General features: G+C 31.5%; 1 protein-coding gene across 2 annotated transcripts; it reads right to left on the bottom strand.

Moving 5' to 3' along the window:
* Positions 1-7,897: 7,897 nt before the first annotated feature.
* LOC114287764 (glucan endo-1,3-beta-D-glucosidase) lies at positions 7,898-14,406 on the bottom strand. 2 transcript variants are annotated; one of them, XM_028231212.2, is made up of 5 exons: positions 14,250-14,406; positions 11,378-12,042; positions 10,712-11,035; positions 8,799-9,087; positions 7,898-8,243 (listed from the first exon to the last, which is right to left on the bottom strand). In XM_028231212.2, exons 1-5 carry the CDS (start codon positions 14,398-14,400, stop codon positions 8,206-8,208), a joined length of 1,467 nt encoding a protein of 488 aa, XP_028087013.2. In that variant the 5' UTR covers positions 14,401-14,406; the 3' UTR covers positions 7,898-8,205. The 2 variants fall into 2 exon arrangements, with proteins under 2 accessions (XP_028087013.2, XP_028087014.2); XM_028231213.2 differs by lacking the exon at positions 8,799-9,087 and having other exon boundaries at positions 14,250-14,394.
* Between the last annotated feature and the right edge of the window lie 3,192 nt (positions 14,407-17,598).

Genomic DNA, 17,598 nt, shown 5'->3' with positions numbered 1-17,598 from the left:
GAGTCCTTTGGGTCATAACCAATAAAGATCCCAGGAAATCAGAAGAGTCAAATAGCCTCTCTTCGGAGTCTGAGAACCTTAGATAGTAAAGCTAGATAGCAGAGCTATGTAGCAGAGCTACCTTTTTGACAGATCTCAAAAGGTTACAACACAAGGCCTCTAAAGTATCGTAAAAATAGGTGTAGTGTCACAAAAAAGCTTACCTGTGCTCCCACCAGTATCTGGGCAACACAAGGACTTGAAGTGCACCAATGAATGCAATGCAATGAACATATAATTAAAAATAAAAGTCATATCATGGAGTTCGAGTTAAGGTTTCATAAATTCCCCAGCAGAGTCGCCAGAAACTGTAACATGCCCGGGTGGTACCCGTGCGCGTTAAACAGTTCGGACCCCCGAGATCTCTTTGATCTATTCTCACAAGTGCAATGTGAAACATAGATGAGAGTCCAGATTTGGCAACTTTTATTGAAAATCCATTTTATTGCAATTTTGTCAAAAATGGACTGCGTCATCAGATCTCAGAGTCGCCACCTAATATTTATTTTGGGAAAATTAGGAAACCCATAACTCGTGCCAAGGCCACTGTTCGTCGTAACCAAGGATGCTTGGCTCGGAACCTTAGGTATGAGAGGGGAAGGTCAATAATGAGCACCCCCGCCCACCCGATCAAAGATCGGCCTTTACTAACCATGATATGAATTTTATTTTATTTATATGTTCATGTTCTGATTAGTTAATAAATCCTAAAATTTACTATGTGAAGCATACAAGTATAGACTATGCCATTCATTTTGGAACAATTTGATATCATGCATTTTGAAAGAGTTTTGACGATGTACAACCCAAATAAATTGAGTTTACAAGCATGAAAAATCAACATCATTCCAAATTAAGCGACACAACCTCCATCCACTGGCATTCATAGAGTTATATCACATAAGCAACTAGCCTCATGGTAGAATGCTGGACATAGTAAGAAAAACACACACACACGGGATGCTAAAGCATAAAAACTCACATGTTGGATGACCCGCGAACAAGCTACAAAACAAAGTTAGTAAAACATGCATGATCTTATATACAAAATCCTAATGCAATTCACTCATGAGATGCAACTAAAGATTCGGCTTCTAAAATATGATATGTGAATCATCTCAAGAACGTGAGGTAGCGCACATAATCACATAGGAATTGATTAAATCCACAAATGCAAACTTAGCCGAATCAAGATGCATGAAACATGGATGCAAAACATAACTATGATGAAAAATAAATATGATGTTTATGTACAAATAAAGAAAGCAAGTAAAAGAACGGGATAGAAAGAAGCGGGGCGGGGAATTATTACAACGCTCTGAATAAATTATTACAAACCAGATAAGAGAGAGAGAAAGGAATATTACAACAAAATAAAAACCTCACAAACTCTCAAAATAAAATAAAATAAAATAAAATAAAATAAAATAAAGAAACTTCATGTGCGCCGGAAAATGTTTTGCTTGACGTAGGAAGACTGCTCCGTTCTGTTTGGGGAAACTTATTTTTTGCGGGAGCACTATTCATCCCGAGGTACTATTCATTGCCGGAAGTTACTATTCATCATGACAATTACTATTCACCTTTCTTGATCGTTATTCATCTTACCGGGCATTTTTTTCATCCGCTGTTACTATTCATCGCCGGAGGTACTATTCATCGATGGGGCTACTATTCATCGTCGGAGTTACTATTCACCGCCGGAAGTTACTATTTACCGCCGGAGGTTACTATTCACCACCGATCACTATTCATTTGGCGGGGTCACATCTTTTAACAAATTAGGTGGTTCGACCAACCATTTAAAGTGATAAAATTACAACAATTTATAAATAGCAAACTACAACATTTTATGTAAATTACAACAGTTTATATACAACCGTAAATTACAGCAGATAAAGTAATAAAATTAGGTGGTTCAACCGACCATTTAAAGCGATAAAATTACAACAATTTATAAATAGTAAACTACAACATTTTATGTAAATTACAACAGTTTATATACAACCGTAAATTACAGCAGATAAAGTAGTAAAATTAGGTGGTTCAACCGACCATTTAAAGCGATAAAAAAAATTATGAAAAACAATAAATAAAGTACTTAAACAAATTATATCACATTTTGAAATTAAATGAAAGTTTGCGAAAACTCACCTTTCGGGGACATGATGAATTTTCTGATTCACAAACTTTCTTTTGATTACCCTCAAGTCTGTGGAATGTGTTCTCAATTCTCAGTCAAAATTTGGAATTACAACTTTAACGGTTCCTTCTTTCTGATTCTTTTTCTCTCAAAATTCCCTCGCACCAATTCCCTTTTTTTTTTATTCTCTCTCCCAATTTTTTTTGACTCTTCTCATCTCTCCCTTGCCAAAATCCTCCCTTCCTTCTCTGATCTTCCCCCTTTTATAGAAAATAATTGTAAGAAAAGGACAAAAGAAGAAACGGTGGTAGGAGTTGATTTCAAAAGATGCACAGTAAAATTAATATGCACTTTACAATATAATAATATATAAAAGAGATTATTAGCATAAATACATGTACAAATACCCAGAAAAATATATAACAACACACAAATACGTAAAATTAAAATACATGGACTAATAAAATATATTTTAGTAGGCCAAATATGCAACATAATTTGACCAAAGCGGGTCTAAAGGCACAGAAAACAAAAAAAACGCACGATGGGAGTGTAGTGAATTTTTTTTTTAAATGAGGAATAATACCTTATATAATATAATATTATATATATACAAAAGTATGGTGCGTGGGTGAAACCAGGCTACTGAATAAATTTAATAAAATATTATATAATAATATAACATAATATATATATATATATAATATATAATACATAATAAAAGGAAAGAAAATGGAGAAGGATTCTAAAATAATTTGGCAAAAACAGGTGTAAGACTAGGATTAAAGTTTATATTCCATCTTTTTACTGAGAATTTTGTGAGATAGCATATACCTGTTTTCATCATTGAGTAATCAAAAGAAAGCGCCCAAATCTTAGGGCCGGTCAAAATGGGGTGTCTACACTTATGAATTGTGGCATGAAAGAGTACCATCTTACAAATACTTAAAAGTGTGGGGGTGTTTGGCTAAAGTGGCTATTCCTAGTCCTAAAAAGACTAAGATAGGTCCTAGGACCATTGATTGCATTTTTATTGGTTATGCCAAGAATAGTAGTGCATATCGATTTTTGATTCATAAATCAGAACATTCCGAAATGCATGTAAATACTATTATTGAATCTCGGAATGCATCTTTCTTTGAACATGTATTTCGAAATAAGGCTGGACAAGAGACTAGTAACAATAAAAGATCTCATGATGCTATTACTAGTCAGGATCAAGAACATGATCAAGAACAAGAACCAGAGTTAGATCAAAATGAGGAAGAGGAACCTAGGCGTAGTAAACGTGCTAGAACCTCAAAATCTTTTGGTCCAGATTTTCTAACATTTTTGTTAGAAAATGAGCCTTTAACTTTTAAAGAGGCTATGTCTAGTCCTGAAACTCCTTTATGGAAAGAAGCTATCAATAGTGAAGTTGAATCTATCTTGCAAAATCACACTTGGGAATTAGTGGACTTGCCACCAGGTTGTAAACCTCTTGGGTACAAGTTGATTTTCAAAAGAAAAATGAAAGCAAATGGATCAATTGACAAATACAAGGCAAGACTTGTGGTCAAAGGTTTTAGACAAAAAGAAGGTCTTGATTACTTTGACACATACTCACCGGTTACTAGAATAACATCTATTAGAATGCTAATTGCCATTGCATCTCTATACAATCTAGAAATTCATCAAATGGATGTTAAAACCGCTTTCTTAAATGGTGAGTTAGATGAAGAAATTTACATGGAACAACCAGAAGGGTTTTCTGTTCTAGGAAAAGAAAAGAAAGTGTGTAAATTGGTTAAATCATTATATGGTTTAAAACAAGCGCCAAAGCAATGGCATAAGAAATTTGACAAGGCAATGATGTCAAATGGATTTAAAATTAATCAGTGTGATAAATGTGTTTATATTAAAAATACAGACGAAGGTTATGTCATTGTATGTCTTTATGTAGATGATATGCTCATCATAGATAGTAATAATGACATGATTAAAACTATCAAGAAAATGTTGAATAAACATTTTGACATGAAGGACATGGGCATTGCTGATGTAATTCTTGGTATGAAAATTACCGAAACATCAGAAGGATATGCTTTGTCACAATCTCATTATGTTGAGAAAATACTTGACAAATTCAACAAAGATAATGATCATCTTGCTAGAACACCTATAGATGTTAATTTGTATCTTTCTAAGAATGTACAAGAAAGTATTTCTCAATTAGAGTATGCCCAAATTATTGGAAACTCAATGTACTTGATGAACTGCACTCGCCCAGATATAGCTTATGCAGTAAGTAAATTAAGTAGATATACGAATAATCCGGGAGTAGAACACTGGAAAGCAATTATAAGGGTTCTAAGATATCTTCGATTTACTCGTAACATTGGGCTGAATTATACTAGATATCCTGCAGTACTTAAAGGTTACTGTGATACAAATTGGATATCGGATACTAGAGACTCGAAGTCCACCAGTGGGTATGTCTTTACTCTTGGTGGGGCGGTTGTATCTTGGAAATCTTCTAAACAGACTTGTATTGCTAGGTCTACTATGGAATCAGAATTCATAGCTTTAGACAAAGCAAGGAAAGAGGCAGAATGGCTTCGCCACTTCCTTGAAGATATTCCAATATAGCCAAAACCGGTGCCTGCTATATGCATACATTGCGATAGTCAATCTGCAATAGGTAGAGCACAGAGTCATATGTATAACGGTAAGTCTCGACATAATCGACGTCGACATAATACCGTAAGACAACTACTCGCTAATGGAATTATTTCCATTGATTATGTGAAGTCTAAAGACAACATAGTGGATGTACTAACCAAAGGGTTAGCAAGAGAGTTAGTTGAGAATTCATCGAGGTGAATGGGACTAAAGCCTATTAAATAAGAGTTACCACAACGGCAACCCAACCTAGTTGACTGGAGATTTCAAGATCTAGGTTCAAAGGGACAACCGAGTTGTGAATGATTCAGAAGGATCACTAGGGAGTTAAACTCCTACCCATTTCTATGCTGAAATAGTGATGACTGCAGAGTTTTAGGTTAAGTAAAATTTTTAATGATTCTTATATCTAGGTTAACCTAGTGGAGTATAGCAGGATATTCTTCATAAGAATCACCTATGTGAGTGTGAACTGGGCCGGTTCTATGAGATTTGTGAAGGGCTACAATTCTCTAGAACACTCATGAAAGACCAGGTTGTTCAGGGCCAAAATGAACATAATAGTGAGAACTAAACTGTGTCTGGGGATATACTGTGTGAGTTCTATTGTCTTGGTTTACACAAATGGATGAACAGTTCAAGACATCATGTTCACTGTTTAGCTAGTAAATCCGATAGTGTCTCACAAGGGAAGGTTCAAAGCTAAAAGCTACCTATCATTTGTAGAATATTTTCAATTTCTTTACTCTCTTAATTTTAGATCATGTTGTTGCATTTTCTCTCCATAAAATTCAATTCATGTGAGGGATTGCTGGAAAATTAGTTTATATAAGGCTTATTTTGGGCCAACTTTGAGGCCAAAATTGAGTGGGCCCCAAACGTTTCTTGGGGTGGATCCGAAGAAGTGATATGTTTCTTGCCGCATGGCAAGTCACACGGTAAAGACGGTTCGTCAAAACCATTTACGAGTGAATGGGAACATGACGTTGTTTTCGGGTTTAACATTAATTTTTTAGACAAAGTTCTTTTGAATTTTTTCAATAAAAATTATTGTGGGAATATAATTTAATATAAATTTGATTTTGGTTTCCTTAAGTGGTTTCCTTAATTTAATTTAATTAAACGATTCAAATAGTTTAATAATAGTATTCCAACAGTTGTAATTGTTTCACCAACGGCACCTTTTCCAAATTGTTTGGAAATTTGTTCTTAGCAAATGAACAAATCAAGTTGCACCTGTTCAATTTTATTGTACACCTTTTGCCTTCAATTTGATACCTTTTCGGGTCTAATTTTTTGCCTATAAATATAGATACATTTCTAGCAGTCAAGACAATTCGAAAAATTCAGTCTGCAATCTTTCAATCTGCTGTCCATTTTGTTCTAGTGCATTTATTCTTCATATATATAATTTTAGGAATAAATATTAAGAGAGTATAGAACACAAGGTTTGGTTCGCCGTACAATTTTGTTTGGTGTGCTACAACAATTTTGTGAAGATCATTGTATCTTGGGAGATAGACGCCACCCAACCGTAAGCACCGTAGCGCGGTGAATCTGTCTTAAGGACAGAGTGTTACACACTCGACTTGGTCTTTGAATTTCTAATTCGGTTCAATAAATAAATTCGGTACGTTATTTATTTATTTATTTATTTGAGTTTGTTTCGATTTATTTTATTTACACAGAAGATTGTTCCAACAACAATCTCCAAGAGACCAATAAAAAGTAATGTTGTTACGCACTCGAACATGGAGAATGTCATAGAAAATGGGTTGACAGTCCCAAGGGGGGTTCAATTCAGACACACAAAGCAATAGTTGAAAGGGTAAAATATAATTTACCCCCTAAATTAAAATCGAGTATTTTACATTTTATGAGAGTCATTCATGAAATCTCTAAAAATGATCTCATAGAGTCGTCTCATATTAAACCCCTCAGTCATGGGCCACTCGCGTGGGTTTAAATGTAGAGTTACATGCTCTGTTTAGCATAATTAGGTGATAGCTATGACATGAGGGTCATTATAATTTTCAGAAAAATTGATGGTATTTTTGTATTTATTAAAATCACAAGGTCCCTTCGTTATTTTATGTTTTGCTATGATTGTTTTAGATTTTTAAAGCTAAGAGGGCAAACATTCAGAACATGACAACTATCCTTCTTGAGTACGCCAATGGAGTGGGTCAATTTGTTAATCACAAATCTCAAGATTTTTTTCTCCCCTAATATATTCCTACCTTTGACTGTTTTCAAATGGTGGATTTGTGCGAAATTGGCCTCTAGGATTGAAGGCCGAGTTACCAAATCAATTTTTCATGGCATGGTCATTAATATCCAGAAATCATTAACGTTTGGTATACCAAACACCTCTCTTATGTTGGTCGAGCCCTTCTTATCAAGCATGTGCTTAACGCATTGCTCTATTCTCCATGAACTCATTTTAGATTCGTTTGGAATGTTAGTTGGCTTTTTGACTATTTTAGTGGTTAAAAATCTCGTTTACGATAGATTTTTTTTTTATTTTTGTGAGAAAAAAAATAAAATGATTATAATTTAAATGTGACATTTTGTCTTATTGAACTAAAAAATCTATTGTCTTTTTCTGATTATTTTAACCAAAAAATCACATTTTAACTTATGCCAAACAAAGGTTTTGTCTTTCCCTTGGTTATTAGCTCTCAAATTGAATCTTCCTGTCATTATCCTCTTCTCTTTGGAATTCAGTAGCATATTCTGATAAAACTCCCTCAATAAGGTGAACTAGGGTTTCTCAGCCCACTTGATTAAGGTAGGTTCTTTCTTAATTTTGTGTATAATCTTCTGTTACTTCATCCACGTACTCGCCTACAGCTCCCTTCATTTTGAATTCTTTCAACAAATTCCTCCTTTAACTGGCTGGAGTCCTCTAATTTTAAGTCGGTCGAAATAAGTTACACAACCAAGGTATTTAACTTGAAAAATCATCTCATTTTAATTAAAGGAAAGAGCAATCTGACTAAAGTGATGGTTTATCTCTCAGTTCCCTTGCAGGATGACCAATTACATCTGAAATAACTCAAAGCCAAGTAAATCATCTCTCTTAAATTTATATCACTTTCCCACATATGCATAAATACACACAGAAAAATGAATTTTTTACGGTTAATACAAAGACTTTCACAAGCATACAGGCAATCCCTTTTTACATTAAATAAAGGAGAGGGAATCAATAAAATTCCTACTACTCCTTAAGCCATTGCCCAATCTCTCTTATATATGTTCTTCCAAAACATACCTTACAGTACTAACTGAAGAATTTAAACAGTAAACAGATACTCACCACAACCGGTGATGTTATTATATTACGGTGGTTATTGGCCTCAGCTACTTTCACCGGGGTAATTGCACCCATCGGAACCTACGAGACAAGATAAAAGAGGGAAAATATTTGAGTACACAATAAGATTGGTGTCACTTTCAATCAAAATAGACTCAAGTCAAACTCATTATTATTATTATTTCAATTGATAGAAGATAAATCATAAATATTATGAGAATTCTATCTATCAATTTGGACATTCAATCATGAAAGAAAGTCCAACAAATAGTCAAAAAAAAAAAGAGACAACCACACGTCAGTAAAGAGAATTTTTTTGAAGTCCTTGGCTGTGGTTTGATCAAGGATTTGAGAAGAAATTTACGGAGGGAAATGAAAGTAGAATAAGAACGTGAAAAAAGTTTAGTTTATATTTCATTAATTTGTTTCCATCTCTATTCCTTTCCCTTCACAAATTCCTACTCAAATACATAATCCAAACACAACTTCAGTGAACTGGGGAGACTCTTGGCCAACAAGACTAGCTCTGTTGGTTCCTATTCAACCAATGATAAATTAGTTTGAATAACGTTTTGTAGGATTGTTGGATGGAATTTTTTTTAACATCGAGTGGTCGGTTGAATTGAGAAAACTTACTAGGATTGTTGGATGAGAGTGTGGCAGTTTGTGAGAAATCACAGTTCCATGGATTTCTGCCAGAATTTTGGTAGAGAAGATTCATGGCATAGCTAGCATGTGATGCCAGTGTGTTTGGTTCAAAACAAGCTCCACCTGGTTGGATTGGACTGCAATCAATCCCTTGTGCACAAGCATAATCCAAATTTGCTTGTAATTGGGTATCTGATATGCCTGCCTTTGGCAGGCACCAAGATGCTTTACTTGACTTTGGAGATGGAGTCACTGGAGTTTTTGGTGTTGATGGAGTCTTAGAACAAAATAATTAATGTTAGTTGAGTGAAATGGCAGCCTATCTTCAAAAAGAAAAATAAAACAACGGTAACAATAGAATGAATATAGCAACTATTATTATCATATATGCGGCTAACTATCAATGCCTCTAATAAAAAATAAAAACTATCAATTCCTCTAACAAAGCATGCAAGTGTCAATTAAATATTGCGCACATTGATGATATACATGACAATAAGAGTATCATCAATCAATGAGAAATTTTATGTTGGGGTATTGAAGACTACACAGTTGAGTTAGTGAGAAATAATGGGTGTCCATCTAATCCTATTTGGTTGCACTTAATATTTGTTCATGACTTGTAGTGCAATTCATAGTAGCTAACCGCAAGGAGCCAGGTAGCTCTTTCAAAGATGGCCACTGGAATTAATTCACATATATGAATGTGTATGGGTAATATATATTATATATATAAATGCGATAAGAAATTGGATTACCTATAATATCACTCAAATTTAAATTTTGAATAACGTGAATTACATTCAAAATCAATCTAATTTACATATTTTCTAAATACATAATGTTACTATTTGAATAAAAGGTGCACTTCACTCACCACGGATGAGACAGCTTCTCTATTGGGATTTCTCATAACTTTTCATAAGTGAATTTCCTAAAAGGATTGTTTCATTGTATAATTCGAGGACACTTTAACACACTCCAATCACATGAGAGCTAAGTGATGTATAACTGGAAATGGCTGCCACTCCTTTAAGTGATGATTAACCTAAGCTTCCTTTAATGGGACTCTGGGCCGTGGACCATGGTGCTAACTTATGTATATGATTGACAGACCAAAGTGACCAACCTTACAGTGATATACATGGATACTCTCAACTTTAGTATCAAGGGTTGCAACTTGCAACCCCTTGAGGCAGGTGCCCATGCCATTTGTAGTTTTGTTGGGCTTAATTTGCCCCACCATGTACAGGAGGAGGAGGAGGAGGTTGAGGTCCTTTCATAGTTCTTTTTTTTTTTTTTTTTCAAACAGTTTGTCAAGCAAATTTTTTATGTTTTAAAAAAAACCAAGAACGAAACATTAAAAAAAAAAAATAACAGCAGGAACTAACTTTTTTAGGTAAAAAATCAAAAAAATAACTACTAAAAAAATCAAATATTTTCTCTACTTTCTTAACGTCTTTTCATAAAAAGACAAAACGCCAACTAAAATAGCTAATTCACAAAACAACCCTAAATAAGCTTGGAACCATTTATAATCCTACTCTCCCGCTATCCTATCCATAATGTAAATATATGATGTCTGTTTAAGATAAGAACTTAGTCCACCGAAATAGAGGTAGCTTGACTCCACCCAAATGACGTGGCCAAATGACTAGCGTCACCCTTGTCAACCAGCATCCGTCCGGATGACCGGCATCCACCTAGATGACTAGCCGGACGGCCGGACGGATGTTCGTGCAAACGGCCGGCATGCACAAATTTGTGCAATTTAGCCGAGCCAAAATTCGGTGGATGTAACATTATTGTTAAGATAATAATGTATCAGAAAAAGTGAAAAGATCGAGGACTTTTATTATTAATATTATTTTTATGCCATATCCTGGTAGTGAAGCAATTACCGGGCTTGACTTGGAAAGGCCAGCATCGTAGGTCATGGTTAAATCGGGCTTGAAAAGTCCAAATGATCGCTCAGAAGCTGGTCCAGGCTTCAAATCTTCATCATAAAGTGCAAAGAGATACGTATCCACTGATTTCCCAGGCATCAATGGCGTCCCCACCTTCGATCTAAGGTGTGCAATCAAATTACCAATGTAAGCCTTAGCATTGTCCATGCTTGGGCCAACCTCACTGTTATCTCCTTTGTATGGCCAACCAGTCTCAGAAATCATAATCTCAACACCTTGAAATCCCATTGAGTTCAATGCAGATCGAACTGCGTCTACCTACATATTATTGAATAGATCGATAGTATGATGTCCAAAAAACACATTTATGTTGACATAATACATTTAAAAAAAAATTACATACAAGTTTAACTAAACTCACCTTTTTAATTAAATGATATATTTTGTATTAAAAATTAGTAAAGGGGTGGGTAGTAATTGGACCAAACCTCTCTAGAGGGTGTCAATGTAATATACCCTTATATTTTTAAATCACAATGACTTGGAAAAATAAATTCAAAACAGCTGCAAAATCAATTTTCAAGCAGAGTTTGGAAAATAACTGTAGTTAAAATTTGTGAACACTCTTTGTTGAAGTTTGAATGTTAGAATTTAGCTAACCTGGGCGTCGAACATGTTAGTGTACTTGATATTGGTGCCGGAGTCGAGTCGTCCTGAGTTAGGTTGAAACAAACAAAACGCCAGAGTCTCAGGCCTGGGATCGCTCTGATACGCAAAATACGGGTAAGGATTGATCGGGAAAGGCGAACCAGTAGCATTATTGAACTCCAACAACCCTTTCAACAAATCCGTAAAACTCGGATCGAAGATTCCAGAAGAAGGAGGCTCCGATTGCTTCAACACCGCCATCGAATGAACAGTCGAGACCTTAATCTTCCCACCCAAAGAGGCCTTGTTGAGGGCATTTTGGAGATTCTGCATCGCCGGCAAAAGCTGAGTCATCAGATTCCTATCGCCGGATAGCATCACTTCGTTGCCGACGGTGATCAGGATGATATTGCTGGATGGATAGAAAGGAATGACGTTGGAGTTAATCCAATTGCTTGCGAAGCTCGGATCGGAGGCCATGGCGGGGATGTCGCCGTTGGAGGCGCCGATTACGATTCCGATGCCGGTGTTGCCGAGAGCCTTGATGATGGCAGGGTCGGATCCGTATAATCTCACCTTTTCGATTGAGGTGGATTGGAGTAGCTTCGCCGTTGATTCCGGCGCCGGGAGGTTGTCGGCGATTTGACCATAGTTCACGCCGATGAATGGATCGGACTCTGCAAATATAGAGGCGATGGACGATGAGTTTGGAATGAAACCACAAAAAATTCACATTTAAAAAAAAAATATGTCAAATACCTTATTTTTCAAATTGACAAGTGTCTAAAGATTTAAAAAGTAAATTTTTAATTTTTTTTTTCAAAATAAATAACTAAAGAAAAAAAAGATTAAAATCTTTTCATTTTCATCGATAAAAGTTAATTATAAATATCTAGATTAGATCACATTTGCAAAACATTAATACTACAAACTCGCAAAACATTAATACTACAAACTCAAATTTAATTACTCAAAATTATCGTCTTATAATTTAGATTTATTCAAACCCCACACCACACAAATTCAAATTAGTTAACGTGAGATTCATAATATTTTTGCTTTGCAAAAATATAAGTGTTATCTCTGACCCTGTTCGGTATAGATTATTAAAAGTTAAAAGTTAATAATTAGAAATAAAAATTAAATATACTTCTCCTTTAACTTTTAGATAATCAATTTTTTTCAATTTATTTAAACTATTTATACTTAATAAATTATAAACAAAAATTATACCAAATAGTATGACACAAATTTCTAAATTATATCACCTCGTTTCAGTTATAACAAACACCACCTATATTAGGTCACATGCCATTAGTCCAGAAATTCCAAGAGCAAATACCTAAAAACATTAATTTATACCTGAATCATAAATTTAGAAAAGAATTTTTTTTTAAAAATGTGAAATATAAATAAATTTCATTCACATTTCACTCCTCTGCTATTTTTTTTTTTTTTAAGTTTCTATTCAAATCCATTAATTAAACACAATTTAAAAGTAAAAATATGATAGAGAAATGATAATATACCATTGCATGGAGCTATGTAATTTTCATGATCCATGTGATTTGTGTTTTGACTCGATTTTTGTAAAAAATAATATTAATTAATTAATTAATTAATTTTTCTAGTGCAATTAGTTGAATAAAACCTAAGATTATAGAGCATTTAAAAAATATATATATATATATATATATTTAAAAACGTCACCTAAAAAAAACATTTAAAAGCCCATCTCCAACATAGAAAATTATTAGATATTTTCAAAACATACGTATTTATACTCATTCGCTATGTCCATTCTATTTCTCAATTATTCAATACAAAATTATAAATTTCACTTTTTTCCATCAATCATAATATCCTAGAACATTACGTGATCCTACCCCGACAATATCCAATAATTTCTCTCAAACACACCTGAATTTCAGATAACTTCGTTGAATTCAAAATCATGTCAAAGCCTCAAGCCCCCGCATCAAACATGCATGTTGACACAGATACATACATATAAATAATTCAACTGGCCTTTGTGCATGTTTTTTGTGGAATTGATTGTAAGTAAGAAAGAAAACAGAAAAATCCTGAGGAATAAAATAGATACGACGAATTGGTCAAAGAAATCATGAGATTTGTTTTTAATTTAGGTTTTGTTTGGCAAATGAGTTGAGATTAATTTAGTCTATTAAAAGATAAAAAAATTAAAAAATTAATAAGATAAAATGTCACATTTAAATTATAACTTTCGTTTGGAATGTGAATTAATTTTCATTTTTTTACTATTTTAATCTGAAATTAAAAAGTCTGGTTTAGAATGGATTTTTAAACTTTTTTTAACTTTTATGAGAGGAAAAAATAAAACTATTATGATTTAGATGTGACATTTTGTCTCATTGACTTTTTAGTCTATTTTCTTTTTTTGTGACTAAAATAACTAAAAAAATCTATGCCAAACATAGCAATAATCATTTTACTTTTTTCTCATAAAATTATAAAAAAAAAAGTCAAAATTTATTTCCAAACTGAATTTTTTTAGTAAAGTTAAAATAGTTTAAAAATCAAATTAAAAAAATTCTTTTCAAACGAAGTTTAATGATTTATGAACGACAAATACTGAAACAGAAAAAGAGTAATGTTATTGACCTAAAAGTTCTACCAAAATTTTTATCAAATGTCTCACATAATAGTGTAGGCCCATATGAGTCTTACATGGTGAGATATTTGATAAAACTTTTAATAGAATTTTTGAGATCAATAGTATTTTATATTGAACAAAAAGTAAATGAACTAATCAAAATCGACATGTCGTTTTCAAACAAAATTACAGAGGAGAAAGTTAGGCAACACAAAAATGAAACTAGTTTCGAACGAATTAATGACTTACTTGCCACGTATGCTACGTGTAGAATGAAGATAATGAAGAAGGCTGAAGTGTAATGAAGAGTCTCCATGGCTGAGCTGAGCACCTCTCTCTCTCTCTCTCTCTCTCTCTCTTTCTCTCTTTCTCTCTCTCTCCCCCCTAATGCTTTGTTCATGGCGGGGAAGAGATATATATAGTAGTTTTTAAAGATCCAAAACAAAAAGAGCGAGGGCAAAACTGGAAAGAGCATAATTCACTGCACGTGGGACCACTCTAACATTTCCACTTTGTATTGATACGTGTGCAAAGGTTAAAAAGGACAGAAATTATTTTAAAAAATAATTAGAAGCTTTTTATAATGTTTGGTTTAATTTTTGAATCATAATTTTAATTAAAAAAAATATTTAAATTTTTTCTAAGATTCAAAATACAACTCAACTCAAATTATGATTCTAAAAACTAAACAAATTTATTTTTTGAGTTCAACTCTCTCCAATCCGTCATTTGGGAGAGTTTCTTGTTCTTGCTTGTAAGAACTACCACAAGTCCCGTTTTAATGAACTAAACTATTTATTTGTAAAGTCTTTCGTCTAATAATAATCATAATCTTTTTATATACATAAAATTAAGTCAATCTAATAATCGTAATTTGTTCAATTTATTGACGTAATATTTGTTTTTAAATGATATATATAAAAAGATCTTACAAAATGAATGATTTAGCCTCCGTTTGGGAAGTGGATTGGCTTTTTGGTTTTTTGACTTTTTTGGCTATTTTAGTCTGGGGCTAAAAAGCCTGGTTTGGGAAGAGCTTTTTAGCTTTTTTGGCTTTTTGACTTTTTGGTGAGGTGGCCTCTTGTTAATTTACCAAAGTGCCCTTGATCCACATGTACCTGTAATTCAAAGATTTTGGCATCCACGTCAGCTTCCCAAACGGTCCACCAATGTTGTTTTTTTTTTATTATTTGTTTTTTATTTTTCTCTTATTTTCGATTTTGATTTGCCGTTTTTTGCTACTTTTTTTTTTTTTTTTTGGGTTTCGATTTGGGTATTCTGCTTAAATTTTTTTATTTTTTATTTATTTATTTTGGGTTTTATTTTGGCGTAGTTTGGTAAAATATTTTTTTATTTATTTTTTGCTTAAATTTTTTTTTATTTTTTTTAAATTTATGTTTTTGTCATTTATATTTTTTTATACATTAATTAGTTCTTGTTCTTTAATTTACGTTCTTTAAATAATTTAAAATGTTAATATTTTTAATTTAAAAACAACTCGATACTCAAATCGTAACTAAATATATAAAACAAAACTTAATTAAAATTTTATTTTAATTTTATTTATATTTTTTTTTTGTATTTTAAATATTTAAATAATGTAAATATTCTAAAAAATTTACCTTGGAAAAAATTTAAAATAAATATTCAAAAAATTTACATCGTAAAAATTTAAATAATTTAAATATTCAAAAAATTATTTTAACAAACAAATTTAAATAATTTAAATATTCAAAAAATAAAAATAATTTAAAATGTTAATATTTTAAATTTAAAAACAAGTTTACACTCAAATCGTAAACAAACACGTAAAATAAAACTCAATTAATAAATTATTGTTAATAATTTATGTATTTTAAGTTCCTTTTTTTTTTTTGCAAATATTTTTTCATGTGTTTTTTATTTTAATTTTCGGTGAAATGATAAAAAGTGAGGTTTTATTTTATTAGGATGTGTATTTTAAATAATTTAATTTTAATTTACTTTTAAATATTTAATTTAATTTGAATTTGAATTTTATTTTAATTTTTATTTTAACTTTAATGTTATTTTAAATATTTAAATAATGTAAATAATCTAACAAATTTATTTTGCAAAAAATTTAAATATTTAAAAAATTATTTTAACAAAAAGATTTAAATAATTTAAATATTCAAAAATTTTAAATAATTTAAAATGTTAATATTTTTAATTTAAAAACAACTCTACACTCAAATCGTAACCAAACACATAAAATAAAATTTTATTAGTAAATTATTTTTACAATTCATAACCAAATACATAACTCGAAACTCCATACTACTTTCACATCTCTACACTCAAATCATAACCAAACACATAATAAAAAAATTTTAAAATATTTACAAATATTTTTATAAATAGAGTTTAAATTTATTTTTATAAAATATTTTAACAAAAACCAAAAAAACGTTTTTAATTTTTTTTTTTTTTCAACGTCCTGTGTATTTTTTTGAAAATAGGTGTTTTTTGGGAAGTGACTATGAAGCTTTTGTGGTGATGCCCCTCTCTCATGTGGGGGTAGATTTGTAAATTTACCTTGACAATGGTTGGTGGCAAGTGATTATGAAGTTTTTGTCTCTATGTGGCTAAAATCAACTTTTTTGTCTTTACATGGCTAATTTAGCCCAAGAAGTTCTTCCCAAACACCACCTTAAATTATCAAAACAAAATTTGTGATGAGCCCCGCAGGCCAGGACAACACCCTCCAATCCAAATTATGGACTAAAGGAAACCGGTCTTTTTTTTTTCTTTAAATGAAGCTAATTTATTGGTTTAAATAAATGCAGAAATAAATTAAGATTTTTTTTTATTTTTTAACGACACAAGTAAGTTAACGTGTAAAAAAAATAAAATAAAAATATGTTAATTTTTTATGGTGATTTTTTAACATTTTCACTAAAACTTTCATCGTCTTTATTTGTTTTTCAAATAAATAAATAAAAACTAATTTAATAAAAACAAATATAAAAAAGATATTTTAAAATTTTAAAAATTAATTATGACCTCCCAAAAGATAAATTATATAAAAATAATAAATATTTTTTTATTTCTTTCACCAAATTAATTTTTAATATTTTAAAAACCAAAATCTGAAATAAATTTATAAAAATCAAACCAAATATAACCTTCATCGTTCCCAACAAAGCCTACTTTTTAAAAATTAAATTCATTTGATATAATATTATTATTATTTTTTCAATGATAATTTTAAGTGATTTGAATTTGACTTTTTGACCCCCAAAAAAACAAAAAAAAAATCAATATGACGATCAACCTGTCAAACTTTTTCAAGAAAAATATTAGTTTATAAGTCCGCTTAAGTATATTATTATCTCTTAATTACTAAAAATATGGGGAGTTTAACATTTTTATTTATAAAATTTGGGAGAACTACATGCTAATTTGTTTAACTAAATGAAAATTTTATTCATAAAAATAATTCAGATAACTATTCTACAAGATGGAAGTATGCCCAAATTAAACCATATCATTATATATAAATTTTTTATTTATATATCAATACGGTTAATTAAAAATATTTATAAAAAAAATAATATACAAATTTAATGTTTAAAAA

Source organism: Camellia sinensis, chromosome 6, assembly GCF_055761805.1.
Source record: "Camellia sinensis isolate YWXY chromosome 6, ASM5576180v1, whole genome shotgun sequence".
Taxonomy (NCBI): domain Eukaryota; kingdom Viridiplantae; phylum Streptophyta; class Magnoliopsida; order Ericales; family Theaceae; genus Camellia; species Camellia sinensis.
This window is presented reverse-complemented; position numbering and strand designations above follow the sequence as displayed.